Source organism: Mugil cephalus, chromosome 13 (assembly GCF_022458985.1).
Source record: "Mugil cephalus isolate CIBA_MC_2020 chromosome 13, CIBA_Mcephalus_1.1, whole genome shotgun sequence".
Taxonomy (NCBI): domain Eukaryota; kingdom Metazoa; phylum Chordata; class Actinopteri; order Mugiliformes; family Mugilidae; genus Mugil; species Mugil cephalus.
Genome location: NC_061782.1, coordinates 25883552 through 25905302, shown reverse-complemented (window position 1 = coordinate 25905302; position 21751 = coordinate 25883552). Strand labels below are relative to the sequence as shown.

Below are 21751 nucleotides of genomic sequence, written 5' to 3'. Positions count from 1 at the left end.
AAGTGGCTATAAAATCCAGTGGTGCTACTAGCTGTGTGCTGAATGGAATCTGTTTGCCAGAGTTAACTTACCCTGTTCTCTGTCCCAAAGCCTAGCCCAGCATGATTTGGGCATGGGAAAATGTGGAAAAACAGTCACAGTCATTCGCACCTCAGGCTAATTTAGTCTCCAAATCCTCCATGTATGTGGGAGGAAAGTGTCCCAAGAGGACACCCACACAGACACACTCTTCAGAGTGAGACAGTATTTCATAAGCTCATAACAAAAGCCATAACTGCCTGTCCTTATCACACGTCTAAACAAATATGTCTTGTGACATTTCCACACAGCTGACTCCTCACTCAGGCATGGGAGTGAACTCCAGCACTTGTCTAGATCTCGACTTGATTAATGACATGGCTTAATTTAGGTGTAACAGCTGCAGAAGGGAGTGTAATGTCAAGTCAAAGCATAAATCAAATATTAAACAATTTAAACAAAATAACCAAAGCACACTGGAAGCGGGGCAGTTAAAGCTGCTTGGTGCTGACGCGTGACTCACAGACGCCTCACAATAAAACAAACAAGCCATTCTGAAACTATTAAAGTGCCCTCTTTGCCTGTATGGACATCACGCTGCTTTCTCAGTGTGTCAAACAATAATGTGCTACATGTCAATTGCTACCGATCCACTGATACTGAAACATTCTTATATTTTTCCTGCTTCGGATTTCACAGCTGGGCTGTGCGTGTCACAGTCAGCTGTGCCCTTTAGCATGGCTTGTGCTTTTTCTGCCTCCACAATAAGGCACTGTCTCTGCCTCTGATTTGTGAATGTGTCACGGTGTGCATATGCCTAGTCTAGTGACATACACTGCTTGTAGCTGTGCACACATCCATTCAGACAGAAAGAATAATCTAAATGTAAACACATGCAGTAAATTTGTATACCTTTACACAGTTACACACTGACATACACTCACACAAAGTCCTGTTACACATTAAGGCCTGCTGTTCACTTTAACAGACTTCATTATAACATTTTGGATTTTAGCCCTACCTTTCCAACGCTGACAACTTAATCTCAGAGAGTGAAGCCATAGGTCGCCACAACTGTAAAGTGATATTTTTCTTATTCCTCTTGAAGATAACAACCATCCTTTAAGCCCTTAAGTCTCTATCTCTTTGCCAGAAAAGTACATTAGAGCAATTATAAAAATCACAGGAACAATAATCGCAGTTAGATCTTACCCCATAAACGGCAATGTATCAGCAACCATCCAGGCTAAAAATAAGCCCCGTCACTGAGATAAGGGCTGCTAAATACTGCAGGCTCCAACTGGCTGTCAAGCACAGAAACTTCCATGGTGGAGCGTATACTATGCTATGACCTTCTCCTCCACCTCTTCCTCCCTTTGTTGGTAAACACAGCTGCCTGGAGCAGCAGCAGGCTGCCATGTGACCTTACACACACACACACACACACACACACACACCAGACACACAAGATATATTAGATTTGTGAGAATCTTCAAGTGGTTACACCGACTCAGTCGATGGCCTTCTAACTTGCAAACTGTGTAATACAGTTTATTGGCAATTTGAGAGCCAACTGGTATGAGGTTCATATTTTGTAAATGTTTTGTTGTTGCACAGTAAGCTGCAACAATAATCCTCAGGTACAAGGTGTGACATATACCATTATGTATTCTTAGCTACTGTATCTTTCTTCCTTTTACATGAAGGAAAACAAAATTTACACATACATATTTATGAATCACCCATGTACAACATGTCAACATTATTCTCTATAGTAAAAAAAAAGTGTAGCTAAAACATTGTACAGAAATTGGCACTACCTTGTGATTTAACGGGATTGTTCAGGGTTTTCATAGTCACTGACAGCTGAAGACTTATACACCTCCATCATTGTGTGTTTCTTTGTATTGTAAGTCCATGTGGAACCACTCCATTGGGAACTGATTATGCTTCAGCAAGATCTGCCTGGTCAGTTAAATTTGAGCCCCGTGGTTTTGAATTTGTTTACAGCAAAATGGAGTGCAGACTCATATTCTGATCAAAATTTTGTCTGGCTACCCCAGGCTAACTCGGATTTTACTATAATTCAGACTGTGACGCAGCCACTTGTGGAAGAATTTGGAAGAAGATCTCAAACTTTTTGTCGTAATGCAAGGGCAAGCAGACACAATGAACAGACAGAGCATTGGGATTTAATATTTTCAGAGGCAGCAAGTTTGGACTCATGCAGTGTCTGCAGTCTCCAGACAGATGATTTTTCAATCTTGGGTTCAGACTGCTCTCGGGATGCCGTTAGCACATGGCTTGTGTGTTTCTGGGTGTGATGATCAATCACATAGTCTATTTCATCACAGTGTTCCCACCTAGTGTTTTTCACTGTTTTCTAAGATAAAATTCAATTCTTCACTCAACTCCAGTAATCCCCTTTATCCTGTCCTATGACATTTGCTGAGGTTTCACACTTGATCATCCAGAAAGTCCCTTCCAAGTGAAATGAGTCATCAGTGTGACTGGAGGCAAACAATGTTACTTGTGAACGACTGAGAGACTGCTGATGTGATACGCTTTTGTACATACCACATAAACTGCACGGCTCTAGATCTAGCCTGATCTAGCTAGCCTGACTATCGATCCACCATTTGGTCCAGATTAAACATTTATGATGATTAAATTAAAAAATTCTCTCCAAACTTTTGTTTTTGTTCTACATTTAATGTTTGTGTTTTTAGTAATTATTTTTCTACATCTTTGCCTTGCCATTTAGTTTGCTAAACATTACTAGGAAATTTCTGTCAGTCAGGGTATCTGTGTCCACAACACCATTGTTCTTACACTTGGAGATAAACATGATTACATTCATGGTTCATTTCAAGGCTGCACTGCGTACCACTGAATACTGCTGTACAAAACAGTTTTGTATTTGTACATGATGTAATGCTGTTGCAGCTGGAGAGTTGTCGCTGTAGGACAACAGCAGTTAAGTGGAAATCAACAAACTAAATTTACTTCACACTGAAATCTTGTTTCCTTGCAGGGATATACACCAAAGAGCCATACAGGTAACACCCTATTATAAGGAAAACGTTTGACGTTGCACTCTGACCTTCTCATGCAAGGGACAGGGAGCAGAGTACAGCTGCTGCATGACAACATTAAACATGGACAACCTAGACGGTATTAAAAGGGTACTCATAACAACCAAAATGACCAAAAGATAGATATAGATTAAAAAAAAAACATGATCCAACCTATGAAAAAAACAAAAAAATTAGAAAAAAACAATGCTGGTCCTTACAACTCTAGTACATAAACCTGATTAACAAGTTCCAAGTGTGATGCAACTACAAAAATATCTTTTTGAGTCCAGGTATTTCATTAGGGGACCCCAATATTCTTCCCATTCTCATGTTGACACTTTAATTTGTTAAATTGTATTTTCTCCATGTGAATGACTGAAACAAGCTCATGCAGACAGTTTCCAAAGCAAGGGGGAGAGTATGGCTATCCTAAGTAAATTCAAATTGGTGGATGTTTTCCCTTACAAAATGCCTGACTTGCATATAACTAAAAAAAATACAATGAGACAGATTGCACTTCTGATTAATTGGCCAAAAGATGCAAACTGGCTGTCTGTATAGAAATGTTTTATATATTTAAGACCTTTCACAATGATTATGATAGATTGGTGTGTATATTGATACATTAGGAACTTGTAATTTGTAAAGTTGTCTTTGAAGGTTCTCAGTCATCCAGGTCATGGTAATCCAAAAAAGCGTTGAATAAGGTCAGCTGGACTTGCAGAGTTTCTTGAAGACGGTTCGCCACTCATCCGAGTAGCTTCTTCAGTTCTGATAAACTAGTGGGAAATTGAGGTTTAAATAGGAAAAAACTCTGAAACTGAAATCAAGAAATTCTACAAGTCCAGCTGACCTTATTCAACGCTTTTTTGGATTACCATGACCTGGATGACTGAGAACCTACAAATATATTTGATTTGATTAAAAATCTTGAGTGAACTGTGACTAACTGATTTGGCAGACGATGCTGTGTTGGTAAACAGTAAAGAGGGCAGTGAGGCATGTAGCAACTCAAAATGTAATAAAATCATGAGTGCATAACGTAATAATGGCTTTGTGCATAATATAATAACTTATTACATTATGAGTCTTACTGGTGCTGTTCATGATGTAACAACAGCTCATACTGTGATAAAAATGTTGTATTAACATAATTTGTACGTCTGTCATTTCTGCAGGGGTGGAAAGAGATGCTTTCACTTCAATTTCTGCAAAACTTAGATGCAAATTCCTCTGGACCCAATACATATACATAACAAGGAAGAGAAGCTTAATTGGTCAAAATTGCACGCAATGACAACGGATATGCACTAGGAGGTCTGTGTTTGACACATGATGATGCATGTGTTAGCCTTGATGCTGCTAATTATGAATGTGTACACCTGCACCAGATGAAGATGCTGCTGTTATTTAGCTTAATTAGTTTTATGTTTGCCATGTGTGCCACCGTGGAACAGTAGGCTAACTGGTTAGCCTATTGTCTGCTAAATGGTACAGCGTTACTACAAGTTTGTGTAAGAATCTCCGTTAAAATATTTTTTACCTGTTGCTCTAATGCTCATGGTTTGAGCTTTTATCAGTTAACCGTATGACTGATGAAGCTTCAGAAGCTGCTCTATTCTACCGATAAAATGAACGGTTGCCGAGGCAACTACAAGATTATTGAGTTTGTCAATAGAGCTCCGGGTGACGCCGCCATATTGTCAGGGAAACTCTGAGGAAAATAAATGGCGCCAGGGCTGATTTCAAGCCGCCAGAGTTTACTACACTTTAAACAGATACAAAATGATCAGTAGAAGGCAAAACTCAACAGATTACATATCATGGACACATATCATACCCCAGGTGAGCTTTTTTGAGCATTAAAACAGCTGGCAGGGATCCGAATATATAGAAATACCTCATTAACTTTCCTTCATCCTATCCCAGAGTCGCTGAAAGCATACAAGAGCCTGGAGGGGTCCAAATGGACACAGTCAGACTCTGATACACATCAAGTTTTGTCGGCTAATAACAGCATGTTTTCATCACTGTTACGCTGTCATAACGGCAGCATAATGTAATGCGCTAATCACTTTGCTAAACAGTGTCCATGCCCATCTTTTATGACATTAACAATTCTGATAGATAATACAGTACAATTGGCCTTAAGTTTGATATGTGTGCCATAGGGTGACAGGATTCCACCCAACGTGGCTGTCAGAGAGGAAGTATTCCTCCTTGCTGTAAAACTGATATTGTTATAGATAATGTTGCTGTTTGATATCCACAAACTACCGCACCTATCAAGTTTCCATCACTCAGTGTTCCACAGTTCTAATTTAATATTTATGTGTCTGTGTGAGAGTCACCGTATGTATACATACTGTCTGTTTTAAAGTTGATGTAGCTGGTTTGGTTGACAAGTAAGCACTTCAGTTCAACTGCAAGTATCCAAGAGTAAGAATGGTTGGAATAAATGTTAAATGCCAGACTGCATCATGTACAGAAAGATCCAACAAGGCCAACTTTCTACATGCACTACATGGTTTAACACATAGCATGGCTCCACATGAAAGACATTTTAAGTCTACAAGGTTCTTCTGGCCCCTGTACTTTGTGTTATGATGTATGTTGTACTCACTGTCTCACTCTCGGTGACTCACTGATTTATGTCAAATAGACTATCAACAGTAAATCACATACAATACTATTCATACTGTCATGTAAATACAGTTCAAGATTTACTGTGGCACTGAATGCAGCTACAAGACAACAAAACACACCACGGTATTCAAACTAGTTGCCATCGGAATACACTTATTTTAGTTTATGCTCCTTACCTCATTTGAAACTTTCAATTTGTCAGGATCTGCCTTTTAAACATGTCCATGAATGGAATCACCCTTTTCTCCTTTTAAAGTCACACCTAAATCCACTTGAATCCAAAGGAGTGCTACTAAAACCGACATAGTTCTGTAGTAGTTAGAGGTAGATAGAAGCCTCTCTCTGCCCCTTCATCAGTTGGCTCCTCTGTCTTTCTAAAGTCCTTTGTGTGTCTCAGCTCTGTACAGCAATGATGTGTATTCAGCCAGTGCAGATCCCAGTGTGTAAGTTTGTTTGTTTAAATGGCCACTAGACTTCCTTCAATTCTTTCCCAACTTAGTTTTCCTGCCTGTGTTGGTTGGGCTGAGTTAAATATAGAAACCACACAAGGTGAAGCGGAAAACAACAGAGCAGGAAAAGTATCACAATATGATTGTACACACATTCACACTTATTTTGTTCTGTCTTCCTGTATCTAATCCCAGAAACACTTGTGATAACTTCATCCCATGGCTGTCCAATGAAATACACAGTTTCAAACTCAATAATGTTATTTCACAGTTTTTTTTTTTTTTAGCATTTCTGGAAATGATATTCTACTAAGATGTGTGTGGAGTTAGTGCATGCGTGTGTTCCTACATTGTTGCTGTGTGCTTGTGTGATAGGGTCAACCCAGCCCATGTTCCACTCTAATGACGTTGTCCACATTGTTTTGTCTCTCTGGGCTTCTAAAAATGTCTGCATAAACAAGAGCCCTGACTGCACATCCTGTTGCCTGGCTGGACAAAAAGAGTTGAGCTTTTATTGTCTCACACACAATTCCAGTAAGGGACGGTTAAACAGCAACTGTGGAAGGTGTTTCACTTGAGAATGGTCAGAAGGGGCTGACGGGTGGTTAAAGGATGATTCTCTGATACAAAATGGGGTAATTGATGAAAAAACAAAAAAACACTGAATGCATGACACCTCACAAATGTGAAATGCTGGAAACAAAGAAAACACAACTAGATACTGAAATTCAGATGTGATTCACATATTTCAATGTTTTGCTTCTAACACAGCAGTATTTCAAGACATTTTTCTTAATTTGTGAAAGTTAAGTCAATGACCACTATCAAGCAGAGTCAAGCAAATGTTTTCATACCTCCCTATGAGGGATATGTGTATGTACGCCGTCAGTGCTGATGTGTATGATATGTGCGTGTGTGTGTGCGTGTGTGTACATATGGCATGTTGTTCAGGAAATTAATATTTGAATATTTTGAATGAAACATTGAATATATTGAATGAACCCTGAATATACTGAATGAAACTTTGTATTTTGCCCCGCTACCACAGCTCAGCAGATAGACAACAGGTCCAAAGAAAAACTCTGACTCAGAGGATCCGCTTAGAGTATTTACTTGAGAAACGCTGTAAAACTGAACAAACTAAATTTACAAATTAGTTTTATAAACCAAAAATACCGTTATGGTTTCCGGCTAATGTTAATGGCAAAATGAATGTATATACTAATGCTAACATTCGCAGTGATCGCTGGTAATCCAAATAATACATATAATAATCAAAATAACACACCTTATTATCAGTATTATAAACAATACACACAATCTACTCAAAACCATATATTTCTAAGTTGAACATTGAAACAATAATGGCACTATGTAACCACTGCATTTGTAATGGCGACTTCCGCTTACAACAGCAACGCTGACCTCCTGAATATATTGAATGAAACTTTGAATATATTGAATGAAACCCTGAATATATGGAATGGAACTTTGAATGTATTGAATGAAACCCTGAATATATGGAATGAAACTTTGAATATATTGAATGAATTCTTGAATATATTGAATGAAACTTTGAATATATGGATGTGATGTTTGTCTTGTTCTTGAATACAAATCATTTTAAAACTATTTGTTCAAAATAAGTATTTGTAAAAAACCTGGTTATTTGTGCCTGGTATTCAGGTTGGCTATATCTATATATCTATAGTAGCCTATATAGTAGTATATATCTATATAGATTATATATATATTATTATATATCTGGTGGTGAAATTTGGGTGGGCGGGCTAACAAATGCGTAATACCGATTTCATGCACAAATACCAAATAAAAAAGTCCAACAACTGAGAAGTAGTTTCAAAAAGACTATATGTAGCTTTAGCTGAGTACCCACTCATGTTCTTGTGTATGTACACATTCTGACAGGTTGCAGGGTTAGTCTCTCCCAAGGGTGATATACCTGGCATCACAAACACGTTCTGAAATGCTTGGCAGCTGAAATTGAGGAAGCACAGGTAGAAGTAAATTCCTTATCTGTTAGGAAGGAGAATAGACATATTATGTCTGTACGGGAGGGATATTTGTGGCACAATCCACCATTGCTCTCCTGCGTGAGCTGGGCATTCGCGGGAGAGAACAGAGGGTCACGGTAAACATGTCCCTGGCAGCAGAGTGAGTGGCTGTGGCTAAGGAGGAAACACGCTAGCTGGGGAACATGCTAAAGGTAAAACTAGCTGAGTAGTTTTAGTAGTTAGTAGTTGGGCTAAGCTAATCTCTCAGTTGCACGGTGGCTGCTTGGAGGGGGGTGACAGGACGCTAGAGCTCACTGTTGAGCCTTTTTGAGGTTTATGTGAATGTCTAAATGCACCACAACATGCACAAAAGTATTATATTATTTTTATTTATTATACAAGTGCATTGTACTGTGTACAGTAATGTAATGTGATCGATACACAAGAAGAATCTGTTCCTAGAGGGATCTCACCGCTCCGTTTTCTGCATTAATCCACATCTGCCATCTTGCGTTGTGTTTAGGAATCCTATAAAACTATTTCCAATTTGCTTGTCCCCGACTATTCATCCTGGGGCATGAGTTGATCGCTGTTGTCATCAAAGAAAAATATGGCGGCGCTGTGATTAGTGGTGCAGAGTGATGTCCGCTCCCGGAGATCTATTCTGTTGCTGGACTTGATGAACTACCAATCAGGTCTGGGGTGGCCAGTGACATACTGTACTAGTGTACAGCCACTGCTGTAGCCCTTTCTGTTGTGGAGATAGAGGACTCAGGACCAGATCAGGTGCACTTGACTGTGGTACATATATGGTGCAAAACTTTGCTGTAACAAAATTAGGAAATGTGCTGCTGATAAGAATATGGACTTTGAGTGAATGTACTTGAGATTTCACCTCTATAAGATATTATTAAAGGACAAAAATGCAATGTACTGCACTTTTAAAATTACATTATTGCATAAACATGTCAAAGAATGGGTAAAGAACTTCAAATAATTTTCCATGTTCATGCATATATAGTATACCCCTGTCTTGTTATGTAAAGATCAAGGTCATTTTCTACCTACATTTCTGTACCCTGAGAGAGTAAGTTGCAGAAAAACTTGATTAGAGACTTTCTTTAACCTGGACTCAATGATGCTATGATGTGTCTACACTTTGGCTTAACAATGAACAACAATGACAATGAAAACAGCAACAGTGGCCGCAAAGGAGTCAAACTGGCACGTACCTAAGGTTCCTAAAGGTCATGAAAGAGAACACAGTGACATTTTAAAGGAAACACATATAAACACATTTGATATTTGGTGGCAAGGGCATAGCCTTCTCTGAAGACAACAGACAGACAGACTGTGTTGAGCTACGCATTTGTGAAGGGGTTGTTTTGTTTCCTAAATATACAAGTCTGAATATTCCTCACTGCTCTGAATAAACTAGGTATAGCTTATAATGTATAAATGATATAATCAACTAGTTTCCCTTGTTTTCATTTTTTTTTTGGATATAAATAAATAACCTCCATCACATGGTATTTAAATGTAAAGCAGTCAAGAGCAGAACAAACTGCTAACACATCACGTTTTAAACAGTAGAAACTGACAAGTAGCTTATGTTAAATATCACCATTTATAGTTTATTTTCAAGGGATTCCATGTACATTGTGATATGAATTCATAGAGAAAGCTGTTCAGTCATGTACAAATTACGAATATATCAGCTGTTTTCACAGCCACTCTTTTGTTAAAATGTACACAAGGTTCTTCTCTCCCATCTCTGTCCCATAGCAGCTTTGCAACCTGGCAAGACTGTGCAGTGAAACGCAGATAAGAAAAGTAGAAAAAATAAAATGTCAGCCACTTCAAGACAAAGAGGGAAGGGATACTAGATAACGCAACAGTCTTTTAGCTATTTGTTAGAAAAATTAAACTTAGTTTTATCCCATGTTCCAGTCAACATGTAGTTCTCTAATTTAATCAGACTACTGTTAAAAAACAAAGACAAAACCCCCACAAAAAGCTTATTTCAAAGACTACATAAGCAACTTTTTTTAGTTCAATAAATTGTGCTTAGTACATAAACTGTTAATCACTTGGTGTAGAAACAAGCTTTTGGGGTGGGCTGGTGATGGAAGAAGTGAAGAAACAAGACAGTTGGTCTCTTCACAATATTAAATATTGACAATCAGAAAAAAAGAATGATCCCCCAACATGAGTCCATAGGGTTTGTCGTTACGTTAAATGAGGAAAAGCAGCCTCTTGGGACACACATAAAACTCTACTTTAAAAACAAAATAACAAAGTAGATTAGAAAAGCAACAGACAAAACATCCATTTTATTTTATTAAGTGTGTGTGTTTTTGAACCCATGCTGTATTTCTATGCTTTTAAGGACCAAATTAAAGTGATGTCTGAAGAAAAGAATATTGGCTAGACAGCTTACTTTGGAAATCTCTCTCTCGCTACTGGATGGATTCTGAAATATACAATGAAATACTGACATATCATGTACCTTTTGACTTTGGTGGTCCCACTGACTTTGACTTTAGCACCACCACAAGTTTCACACTTGTGGTTTTGATTGTCTCCACAAAGGCAAGTCTGTTTTTTTAGGGTTGAAGTGTAAGAAATCTAGCACCATCAACAGATTAAAGTCAAGCGGCAACTTCTGGGTCTCAAAAATGAAACCAACATGCAAGTATCAAGTTCCTTGAATGGCTACTCGAGGCTGGATCCAAAAGTCAGTCCTCAAAGATGTTAAAATTGCCAAATTTACACCGAAAATAAACATGCCTTCAGGCAAGTACACACACATACACACACGAAAAAAACAAAAAAAACAACAACAACAAAAATTTTTTTGGTCTCTAATAGTTCCTCCATTCGTAAACACTGTACTGGAGTGAATTTCAAACTTTTTTCATTTAGGGTGTCACTCACTGTCTTTTTATATAATCATATATGCAATAAAGGTGACATGTGTGGGAAAAATGTTTTTTCATGGAGTTTCCCCTGTTTTTTGCTAAGTCACAGAACTTAGATAGTAAATGTGACAGGCTGCTTACATCAGCATGTGGCTGTAGACTGGCTGTGACCTAAGTGAAAAAGTTCTACTGTACTATTTTTTTTATAGCGATTTTCTTTTAAATGAAAGGGAAGGAATTATTTGTATTTTATTTGAAGGAATAATAATATACCCAAAACATTCATTAAAGCACAGATTGGACAAATGATGTCAGTCACAACTAGTTTCAGCAAAACCACAATGGTATTTTAAAAATTTTAACAACAGACAGACTGGTATATGTTTTTGGCTTCTTGATAGACTCCTAACATTCACTAAGCGCTACAGTCCCAGACTGCTTGTTCATGCAGAAACACAACACATTAGCTGTGCGATGATGACTTATATGTTTTGTTGTCCAAAGTGAATTTTTAACTAATAATTAAAGATGCGTTTTCTGTCAGTCATTACCCATTCGAGCTACAGGACCAGTTCATTTTCAAAAAGTTTCAATATTTCTTACAGTATAAGGTCTCTTAGTTAAATATTTAGGAAAACATTTAAAAATATTAACACTGGAAAACCACTAAACGGAAGAAAATAACAAATGTGATATAACAAGTGCTATAAAAAAAGAAAATCCATAGTGATTGGAACCAGAACTGACAGTGGTAAAAGGGCAGAGTGGACATTTGGATACGTTTTTATGTAAGGGAGTAAGATTAAAAGCAGGATTTAAGGCACAGGGTTGAAAGTTTTGAGGTTTAATTTAGATTCTGGGCAAAAAGATTTTCATCCCCCCGGTCAATGTTAATGGCCAGCTGTGCAAGGTGGCAGTGAGATGTTGCAGTGCTGCTGGGTGCTATAGCATCTGCTAAAGCAGGGAGTTCTACTTTAAGGTTACTGCTCATGATTCGGCAGTGACTATAGTCAGTGGATATCCTCACAAGTATAGTATTACAAGGTTGTGCATGTAGTTTTGGTGTCTCTTGTTGCCCTGCCAGTGTACATCTATGCTTACTGTGTGTGTGTGGATGCTTGGTGTGTTTCTGCTTCCACGCAGTAGTTGGGTTTGTCTGAAGCCCTGAACCCTGGCAGACACACACACTGATAGGAGCCCACTGTGTTGATGCACTTTGCATTTTTACACAGCGACATCCGGTTGTTCAGTTCTGAACACTCGTTCACATCTGCAGACAGAAAGGGAGATGTTATGAGATCCTTTAATATTAATATAATTTAATATCATTTTACTATTTTTTCTCTTTGTTTTGGTTGTGTGTGTGACTGACTGCTCTCCTACCAATGCAGGCCATGAGGGACAGGTCAAGGGTGTATCCATCAAAGCAATCGCAGGTGTAACCCTCCTGAACCCGGACACATCGACCATTCTCACAGCCGTTTAGTATCCCACACTCCTCTGCTCGCAAACCCTCAAATGCCTTGTATGGACCTGCAACACAAAAACAGAGTGTTTAAGATGTTCGTATGATTGACAAAGACACAACACTGACAAAATTGCTGGACAACAACGGTAGTAGAGGAGAGGAGCACCTGTCCTGTGAGGGCAAAGGTTTTAGAAAAGGAGGGACACCTCCCTAGAAAGACCAGAAGGTTCTTAGGTAGTCTCAGGGGACGTCTCATCAACGTAGAGTACTAACGATCATAAACAAATATGCCCCTTCTACCTAATGATATATGTTATATAAATAAAACTGAACTAAACCAGAGGGAGACACAGCGGTGCTCCAGTGAGCACTAGGCCATTTCGGGACTATCATCCTTTAGAAACGTTCCAATTCTAACATGCTCTCTCGTCACAAGGTGGCAGCAAAGCACTGTGATATCAGTCAGTGTTTCCCAGCTGTTAAAGTTCAGACAGACCATCTGCTGCATTAAAAGCACTTTACAGGTGACATAAATAACACTAATCCCAAGATTCGATTCACAGCCTATTTCAGTATGATAACGTGCCCTGCCACACTGCAAAACTTATTCCAGATTGGTTTCAAAGAGTTCCTGCAACATTTTGGTCTGTCCGACCTTTATCAGGTTTAAATCTTTCAAGTTAAAACAAAAAAAACAACAAACAATACACACAAACACAGAGGCAGCTACCACAACCTGGCTAAGCTTTCTACGTTAAAACTGCAAGTGTTAGAATGTCTTTGACTTCTTGTTAGAAGGATACATGCACAAAAGAATGCATGGAATAGAAAACACTCACGCTCTTCATCCTCATAGAAGGGTCGGACAGGCTGCTGCTCAGGTGGGGGCAAATAGTCAGGGCTCACTTCATATTCATGAACTGGACCAGCAACAAGGGCATCGTGACCATATGGCCGCCGCTCCCCACTCAAAGGGAGGTTACACATGTTTGCATAGTCCACTGAGGATGAGAAATGGAAATACAGTGAGAGTGGCAGAAAAGGAGAAAAGAATCAATGAACATGAAGTGTCAGGAGCTGCCAAGTGCAGTAAAAAGTAAGATATGTAAATGTTTAAGATAATAAGTATGAGGTCATAGTCCTGAGGTTCTGCAGACCAGGGTTGTTTGTATTTTAGAGTTAGTACTTCACTAACTCTAAAACTGTAGGAAAGGTTTTCCAAAAATGTTCAAATATGACTTTTTAAGCCAATTATGCTATGTGAATATGGATATTACTTTCTGAGAATATTTAAATTGAATCCAGAAATAAAATATCCATTTTATCAAGCCCATGTTCTTTCATATCAGGCAGACATTGCCACCTCAAAAAACAAAAAACAAAAAAAAAAAAAACTAGCGATGTCCTCTGGAGAATTTCAGACAGTTTTCATAAACTTTTACAAAATGAGCCTGGGCTATGCTGTTAGGAAAAAGGTTAATTTCATGTTTAGTTTGAGTTATTATCATTGCATAGGAAGGATTGAGTTAATAATTATTTGTGAACATTACGTTAACTATTAGCCACAAACTAGAAATGTTAATATAATTTTAAATAAACCTAATAAATAAACCTGCAGTCTACTCTTAAAAAACAAACAAACAAACAAAAAAAACAAGATATGCAGTAATAAAAGAAAAAATTCAAATAAGTGTCACTTCCGTGCCAACCTACACCTCAGGAAGAGACATATTGATTTTAGATTAGGCAAATTAAAATACAACACAGACAAATGTTTTGCTGTGAGTCATCTAGCTGCTCTTTTTGTTGATTAATATTAGACTTAGACAGACTTTAATGATCCATGAGGGAAATTACTTTGTCACAGTAGCTTTGTTGAACATAAAAGTAAACACTCTTAAAAAAGACAAGAAAGATAAAATAAAAAAAATAGATTAAAATGAAATAAAAAATAATTATTATCTAGTAAAATAAAATAAACAGTGTAATCCAAAAAGTTACAGAATTAGCATTATGAACAAATATACAAAAGTAGCTGGCAAAACAGCATCCAAGATCTTAAAAAAAAATAATACTTGACAACAGTTACGAAGGAGAGAAGCCTGTCTCGAGTTAGAACTTCCCATCCAGCATCCCAGCTTGATAGCTTGTTGATGTCAAATGGTCGACAGTCAGTTTAAATGACAGGTTTGGTTTGTGTCTGCGCTGCAGTGACGCTCATCAAGTGTCTGTACAATGTGTGTTTCACTGACAGCCTGTATTGTCTAACTTTGCAGGACAGAATGTGTGGTATGCACCTGTGTTTCTAAGAGGACAGAGGGCACAGTCCACGCCCCAGGCTTCTCCATATAAACAGCAGCACTCTGTGTATGTGGTCTTCCTGTCGGGACCCAGTGGCTTGGTACATGTCAGGTTTTCTGTTAGAGTCTGCCAACAGACACCCTGATAGTCGGTCTGCTCATGTTGTTCTGCAAACACACAGTGTTACTAGATACACATTGTGTCTTATAAGTGTGGTTGCTTCTGAGATAACACATATGCATTCGGTAGACTGAATTACCATTCATAACTAACAGAAATGAGAGCAGGTTTGGTTGTACAGCCTCATGGCAGCAGGAGGGTAACACTCCTTCAAGCAGCGTGGGTGCAAACATCAGAATATCCCAGGAGAAAATTTCTAATAATACAACTGTGTGCTTCAAATAAAACTTACCAGCCAACTCAGGAACAAAGATACATTGGTTACTTGTGGGATCCGACACCATGGGATGTGTACAGAAACACATGTATGAGCCATCCGTGTTTAAACACTGTCCATCAACACACACTGACTCATCCAGACACTCATCTATGTCTACAAGAAAGCAAAAAGATATTATGGAAATACAACAGGTCTCAGGACTTCATACCAGATTACCTTGGACCAATGCATTCACACACACACACACACACACACACACACACACACACACACACACACACACACACACAGTCCTGTAAACTACATATTTAACAGTTTCGAATAATAATTTGTAATGTATTAATCATTAATAATAATAATAATAATAAATAATAATAATTAATTTTTCAACATTTGACCCATCCATTCATTCAACACAGTAGTGTGTACATTCCTTTATTTATATTAATCAAACAGTTGTTTTCTAGGTAACCATTGTGGAAATATGTCTGGTGAGCAAGGATTTTTTCTAGCATAACAACAGATTGTGTTCCAACAAAGATCTGCAGGGCCAATCAGGTTGTTTGCTCTAGCTTTATACAGTAGAAGTTTTTTGTCTCTATTAGTTGAAACACATCCCATGATGAAATCCAAATGGTGTGTTACCAGACTCATATTCTGATAACAGCTCAGTCAAATTTTGTGTAAATGTAGCTCAGATGTGCAGGCTCATCTTTTCCACTGGATGGCCCACCACACTTTGCTATGCATGTGTGTAGACCAACCTCCAGGGTGCAGAGCACACATCTACAGCTCTTTATATATCCATGACGACTGGCCATTGGCTGGGAGCTACATGTCCAATGTCTAGAGGTTGCAATTCAACTGTCCCGAACACAGCAAAATAAGAAGAAATGAAGAAAGTAGAGGCAGAGGACAGGTTCCCAGGAGATAAATACACCACCATACACTGTCCTCATCTTCTGTTGCTTTGTTATATGTATTGTCAATTTATCCTTTTGTTTTGCCTGGAATATCCAAAGCATGCTAACTATCTATGCATATTCTGTAACTATGTGTATGGAGAACTTTTTTGTTTTTGAATTTAGAAGTAAAAATCAAGTAACAGTGCTTTTTCCCATTTTTGTTTATGGTTTTGAAAAGCTTTTTACGAACTTTTACCCACACTTACTGATTTCTCCTTTCTCTGTATGTTAATACCATTTTGTTTCATTACTCAGTTAGGTGGGGCATTCATTCAAAGTCTGTCAATGAGTCAACTTTCAGAACATTTTAAATGCTGGTCAGCCAACCAGGAGTTAAGGGCATATTGCTCAAGAGTTTACCATTTTATCAGCTATGAATTTCTGGGAGCTAATGAATGGAAGACAATGCTTCCATTCAATATCAAAACGAAACAGTCCCTTATTCCAAGCTTGGAACATTGTACAACTATAATCCTATAATTAACATGGTGCTTAACATCAGTAATGCTTAAAGCATTATATTGACAAAATGGGGGAAGATAAACAAGGTACTACTAGAAAGCCCAAGTAGAGCAGCAGATACTTTAAAGTTTAAACCTCAGTAACATACAATTACTCTCACAAATTCTTTCTTTTAGGTGTGTATCATCCTGACCTCTGCACTCCATTTTGACAGCGTCGTAGTCGTGTCCAGCCTCACAGTAGCATTCGTAGCTGCCCTTAGTATTCAGACAGTAGCCGCCTTTACATATCTCCTGGCCAAATAGCGCACATTCATCTGCATCTGCAAACCAGCAAAGGGATATTATTTCAGTATTAACTCAATATTTATATTGAGTTGCACAGACATAAATAAATAAATACCTAAATCATAAATTGTATTTATTTATTGATGCAGACACTTCAGCATGCACAATGAAATGTAATGCAGATGAGGGGGCTGTCCACACTGGCTAACTTTTCACCTATTGGTTGATCGGTGAGTGTACGGATCGACTGAAGAAAGTAAAGTAACCCTGTCAGTCAGGACTATTTACTTTTTGCAGTGGAATATCTGAATGATAGCTGTTAGATTTAGCCTCGTACACCGGAACAACCGTTGACCCTCAGTTACTCTGGTATTTGGAGGAAGTGGTACATCGCTTGACCGTGTCTGTCTGCCACACGGTGGATGCTCAGTATCTGAGGGTCAACGCTTGTGGAGGTGTACAACACTAAGCGCCTCAGCCTCCTGGTTTGAAGTCGCCTGCGTTGGCTCCCATAGACATAATAAAGAATAGACGGCGGGTGGCATATACACATGTTCTGAGTGTTTGTTTGATGTGTTTTTGCTCCTTCTCCTTACTATCCATCCTTGTGAGTACAGTTTGTGTTCAGTGCTGTAGGGTTTTGATGACCCCTCGTTTGTGTTCCTGGGGGTGGTGGGAATCAAGGGATAGATGCTGGTCTGTGTGGGTGGGTTTCCAATACACTTGAGTGTTGAGGCTTCTTAATAGCCAGGCCCATTTTCAACAGTTTCATCCCAGTCACATACAGCACATGGCCACCATCCTATCTGTGTTAGTGGCAATATTCCTCACCACATTAAGAAAATTCTCTGGGACAAGGTAAGGAACATCAAAGTGGATCCAGGAAAAACATCATGATGATGTTACCCCACTGTTTACGTGCATTACCACCTCAGGGGCCACTAAATGGAAGGACTACTAAAGGATGACACCTTGGCTGTTAGAAAGTTTGTGTTGCTTGACCAACGCCTGGCTACCACCTATTTCCTATTTAATGGAAGTTTCTATAAGCAAAAACAATGATTCACAATGAAGTCACCAGTGTCACCTATAGTGGAATATCTCTATATGGAAGAAAGAGAGATCAGAGCCCTGAACATTTTCACAGCAACCACCTTCACCCACTGGTTCAGGTACAGGGACACATATATCAAAATCAGGAGTTCACTCAGGAGGGCATCAGACGAAATAATCTGGACTTTTCAGACTTAAGATTTTGTGGACTGAACTCTGCCATCCACCATGCATCAAGCATTACAGTTCAATAATCTCAATCAAATCAAATGTTTTTAACAGTAAAGACTCCTCTTACCTCTGTAGCTGCTAGAAGTGGTTACTCCATACAGCAAGTCTTCAGTGGGAATAAACCCTCTTCCAGAAGGACACATCTGGTCAAATTGGTCTAAAAGTGGACAAACACAAGGCTTTGTAGTGTTTGTCATATATCCAGCAGTGTTTGTGTAGGAAAAGGCACTGATTTAAGCCACTTGTATAAGTTTCTTTCTCATGTGTTTGCACACCACTGATCCGAGCTGAAGTCACACAAATGCTCTCTGTTTCAGATGAAGTTTATTAAGGGCTCTTTGACTGAAGCAGTTTGCAACGGTATAAACCAGAATACACTTCCTGTATGAGACTTAGGTTATCAATAGCAATCCAAAGATACACAGGATTATGAGCATCACTGACATCACTGTACAAAAATAACTAAATTGTTCACCTATAAAGCTTACATTTCTTATTAACTTGTTTAATCTTGTTTCTTGTCACCATGCAGAGTGCTCACACCCACAACAAACAGTGCTTTTCACGGTTCTAAAACAGTCAGAGCAATTTATTCTTTTCAGAACAATATTCTACTGATTATGAGTGTGGAACTGCCTGTATTTCTGTAGCACTTTTCTACTTATTGTTACTGAAACCACTCACAATGACACATCTACTCATTCATTCACAAAAGTGCGTACATTACCAGTTTGCTGGGTTCAGTGTCTTGCTAAGGGACAAAAGTGTGGGTTATGTACTGAGGATCAAACTGCTAACCCTTGGGTTTGTGTATAACCAGCTCTACCTACTGAGTCACAGCCGCAATTTAACTTATTCTTATGCCAGGTTATGAAAACATATCGTGTCTACTTGTGGCTGAATCAAACACGACACATGTTACAACCAAGTGTGAACTATCTGTACTATCTTTGTTCTTGATTTCTCCTTCCTCCCCTATCTCACCTGTGCCATTCACAGGACAGGGATGCACCTCACAGTTGTCTCCCCAGCCAGCTCCTAGTGTACAGCAGCACTCCTGCAGTGTAACGTGGCTAGTCAGAACACTCTCACACAGGTTTTCATTGTTCAGATGATAGTAGCACTCCTTCCGCTCCACTGGTGACACTGAAAGAAGAATGGAGGAAGATAATAATCAACAAAGATGGGCACAGTTGAGTACAATTAGCCTGCATTCACAGTGCAGTGCATTCACAAGGTAGTACATAAAGGTACTGGCTAAATCTTCTTTTTTTTTCACTTTGCCTTAAATGTGTTTTTTGATGTCTTCTACCATGTTAAACTAAAAGCACATATCCTGACTCCACTGTGGACTTGAGAAGAACATGGTGCTGTCATCTTAGTCCTACTATAGCGCCTGTATTTTTTTTCACAGTATTGGACCAAAAAAATCTCACGTGTGAGGGCACTTTTAGTGCAGTATTTGATAAGTAACTAGCTAGCTTAGTAGCAGTTAATAGTTATTTATCATGTAGAAACACGATGTTTAAATGGACAGAAGGCACAACTTCAACACTAAGTCTCCACTCCTTATAACTGTACTGGTGGCAAATAACATCACCAACACAAGATGACAGCGCATGTGTACATTGGGATTCAGTGTTGCAGATCTCTTGTCAGTTTGCAGGTGGTTCACCTGTGGGAACGGGCTCACACTTGGCAATCATGGCGTTATACTCCTGGTCGCTGGGACACATGCAGAGGAAGGAACCATTCATATTTACACACTGAGCCTCTCCACACACACTGCTCAACAGCTCACATTCATTTACATCTGTGGAGAAGGAATGGAAGAACATGTTAATAAATGCTGTTATAAATCAGACATTACATTCAAGTGTGCAATCACACTGGATTGGATTTAAGTTTTAAAATGCAAAAATAACTTTGGAATAGAACACATTTTTTCATGGCTATGTAGGTTTACCACCTCACAATTGAATGCCAACTAGCTGGAGTTTATGTGAGTATTGCTCGTAAATTGCTACAAAGCCTTTGTGGAGAGATTGTCTATTCTGTCTTTATTTGTCTCTCTAGCCAGTCAGTGCAAACAGATGGGTCGGCCCATAAGAGATGAAAGTATTTAATTGCAATCATTTTTTTTTTTTTTTCATGTATGAGTGATGATATCTATATGACCACAAAACAAAACACAATTTTTTGTCAGCATAGTGCTGTTGCTGATGTAGCTGACCATTCTTTCAGTGTCAATGTAGTTGAAGACAATGTCGCAAAAAAGTACATATCCTTCAGGAGCATAGGTAACAAAGAGGAAAGCAGAAAAGGCCAAGATAAAGGTTTGTTTGCATGTCTTGATAATGTAATGTTTATCAAAGAGATTTGTGTAGCCATTAATATCAAATTTGTTTTTTAAACCATTTTTGTCACCTTGTTTCAGGTAACTGTTCATTTATGTCATTAAGTAAGTTTGCTTGATATTTTGTTGTTTATTTCATTTAATTTGTCTGTTTTGTACAGTTGAGTTTGTTATTATTTTTTATATATCTAAGTGATTATTTGTTGTTGCACTTTATTGTTGTTCTTGCACTATAAATTATGTTTTGCACATTTCTGTTTCAGTTTTTTGAAACCAAAAGAAATAAACCAAAAATTATAATATTTGTATATTTTAACTGATTCAGTGTAGTTTTAACTGTCCTTGCTGTTGAGTTGCGACAAAAATAAACTTCATTACACCTGAAAAATCAGCATAATTTCTGCATGTAACTCACGCATGTGTAAAGACATAATAAAGTCATAATCAGAGCTGTAATGAGTTTACAGTGTGTGCATGATCAGCAATCAATATTATTGGCAGAAATAGGGGCCCTCAAAATTAAATTTTGCTCAGGCCCCCATGGAGGCTTGGGCTTCCTCTGCAATCACCATAGTCCTTAAGGCTCTGGAGGTGCTTAACAGTCAGAAGGTGCTTAGTGCTCTGGAGGTATCAGGCTCTAAGTTTTGTCTTGCGTGTCTTGAGATAATTTTGACTGTTATATAAGTAAAAGTGAAATAAATGGAAGAAAACTAGATGTGACGGTGAAGATAGAGTTCCAGGAGCTAGAAGGGGAAACTGAGAAAGGAGAATAGAGATGGAAGAGGAAAGTGGAAAGCAGAGATAGCTGGCTGATAAGATGGAGAGGACTAGATGGAGGGGAAGGAAGACAGAGAGAAGACACGCATTCTGAGTGGTTAGTGGTACACCATGACTGCTGGATTCAAGGATTGTGTGTGTGTAAGTGTAAGAGTCCATCTGTGCTAGTCACAGTACAGTGATGGTTTGGCAGTGAAGAAGAGGCAGCTGGCTGGACCGAACTTGGGTGGGACCAGCAGCACTGCCAAAGGACAGATGGGAAGTGTGTTTAAATGTGTATGACGCACATACAGTATGCTGGTAGGTCTGGTACTGATATGTGTGT

At 38.6% G+C, this 21751-nt stretch overlaps 2 protein-coding genes across 13 annotated transcripts in view; both read right to left on the bottom strand.

Moving 5' to 3' along the window:
* The window catches only part of rasgrp3 (RAS guanyl releasing protein 3 (calcium and DAG-regulated)), a 35508-nt gene extending 29341 nt beyond the window's left edge, over nt 1-6167 (bottom strand). For 2 of the 8 annotated variants that reach the window (XR_007114046.1, XR_007114045.1), the window contains exon 1: nt 1231-1442. The gene's annotated coding sequence lies outside the window, so the exon portion shown is untranslated. Of the gene's footprint in view, nt 1-71; nt 454-1039; nt 1093-1230; nt 1443-5917 lie in introns of those variants that run through there. The other 6 variants (XM_047603819.1, XM_047603825.1, XM_047603821.1 and 3 more) reach the window with 5 other exon arrangements.
* A 3646-nt stretch (nt 6168-9813) lies between these two features.
* Nucleotides 9814-21751, bottom strand: part of ltbp1 (latent transforming growth factor beta binding protein 1) — a 115211-nt gene continuing 103273 nt past the window's right edge. For all 5 annotated transcript variants that reach the window (XM_047602733.1, XM_047602730.1, XM_047602729.1 and 2 more), the window contains 9 exons: nt 19969-20106; nt 19278-19439; nt 18361-18450; nt 16916-17044; nt 15308-15448; nt 14892-15062; nt 13434-13595; nt 12510-12659; nt 9814-12396 (listed from right to left, as the gene is read on the bottom strand). In XM_047602733.1, the coding sequence (XP_047458689.1) occupies nt 12224-12396; nt 12510-12659; nt 13434-13595; nt 14892-15062; nt 15308-15448; nt 16916-17044; nt 18361-18450; nt 19278-19439; nt 19969-20106 (1316 nt within the window). In that variant the 3' untranslated portion in view covers nt 9814-12223. The remainder of the gene's footprint in view (nt 12397-12509; nt 12660-13433; nt 13596-14891; nt 15063-15307; nt 15449-16915; nt 17045-18360; nt 18451-19277; nt 19440-19968; nt 20107-21751) is intronic.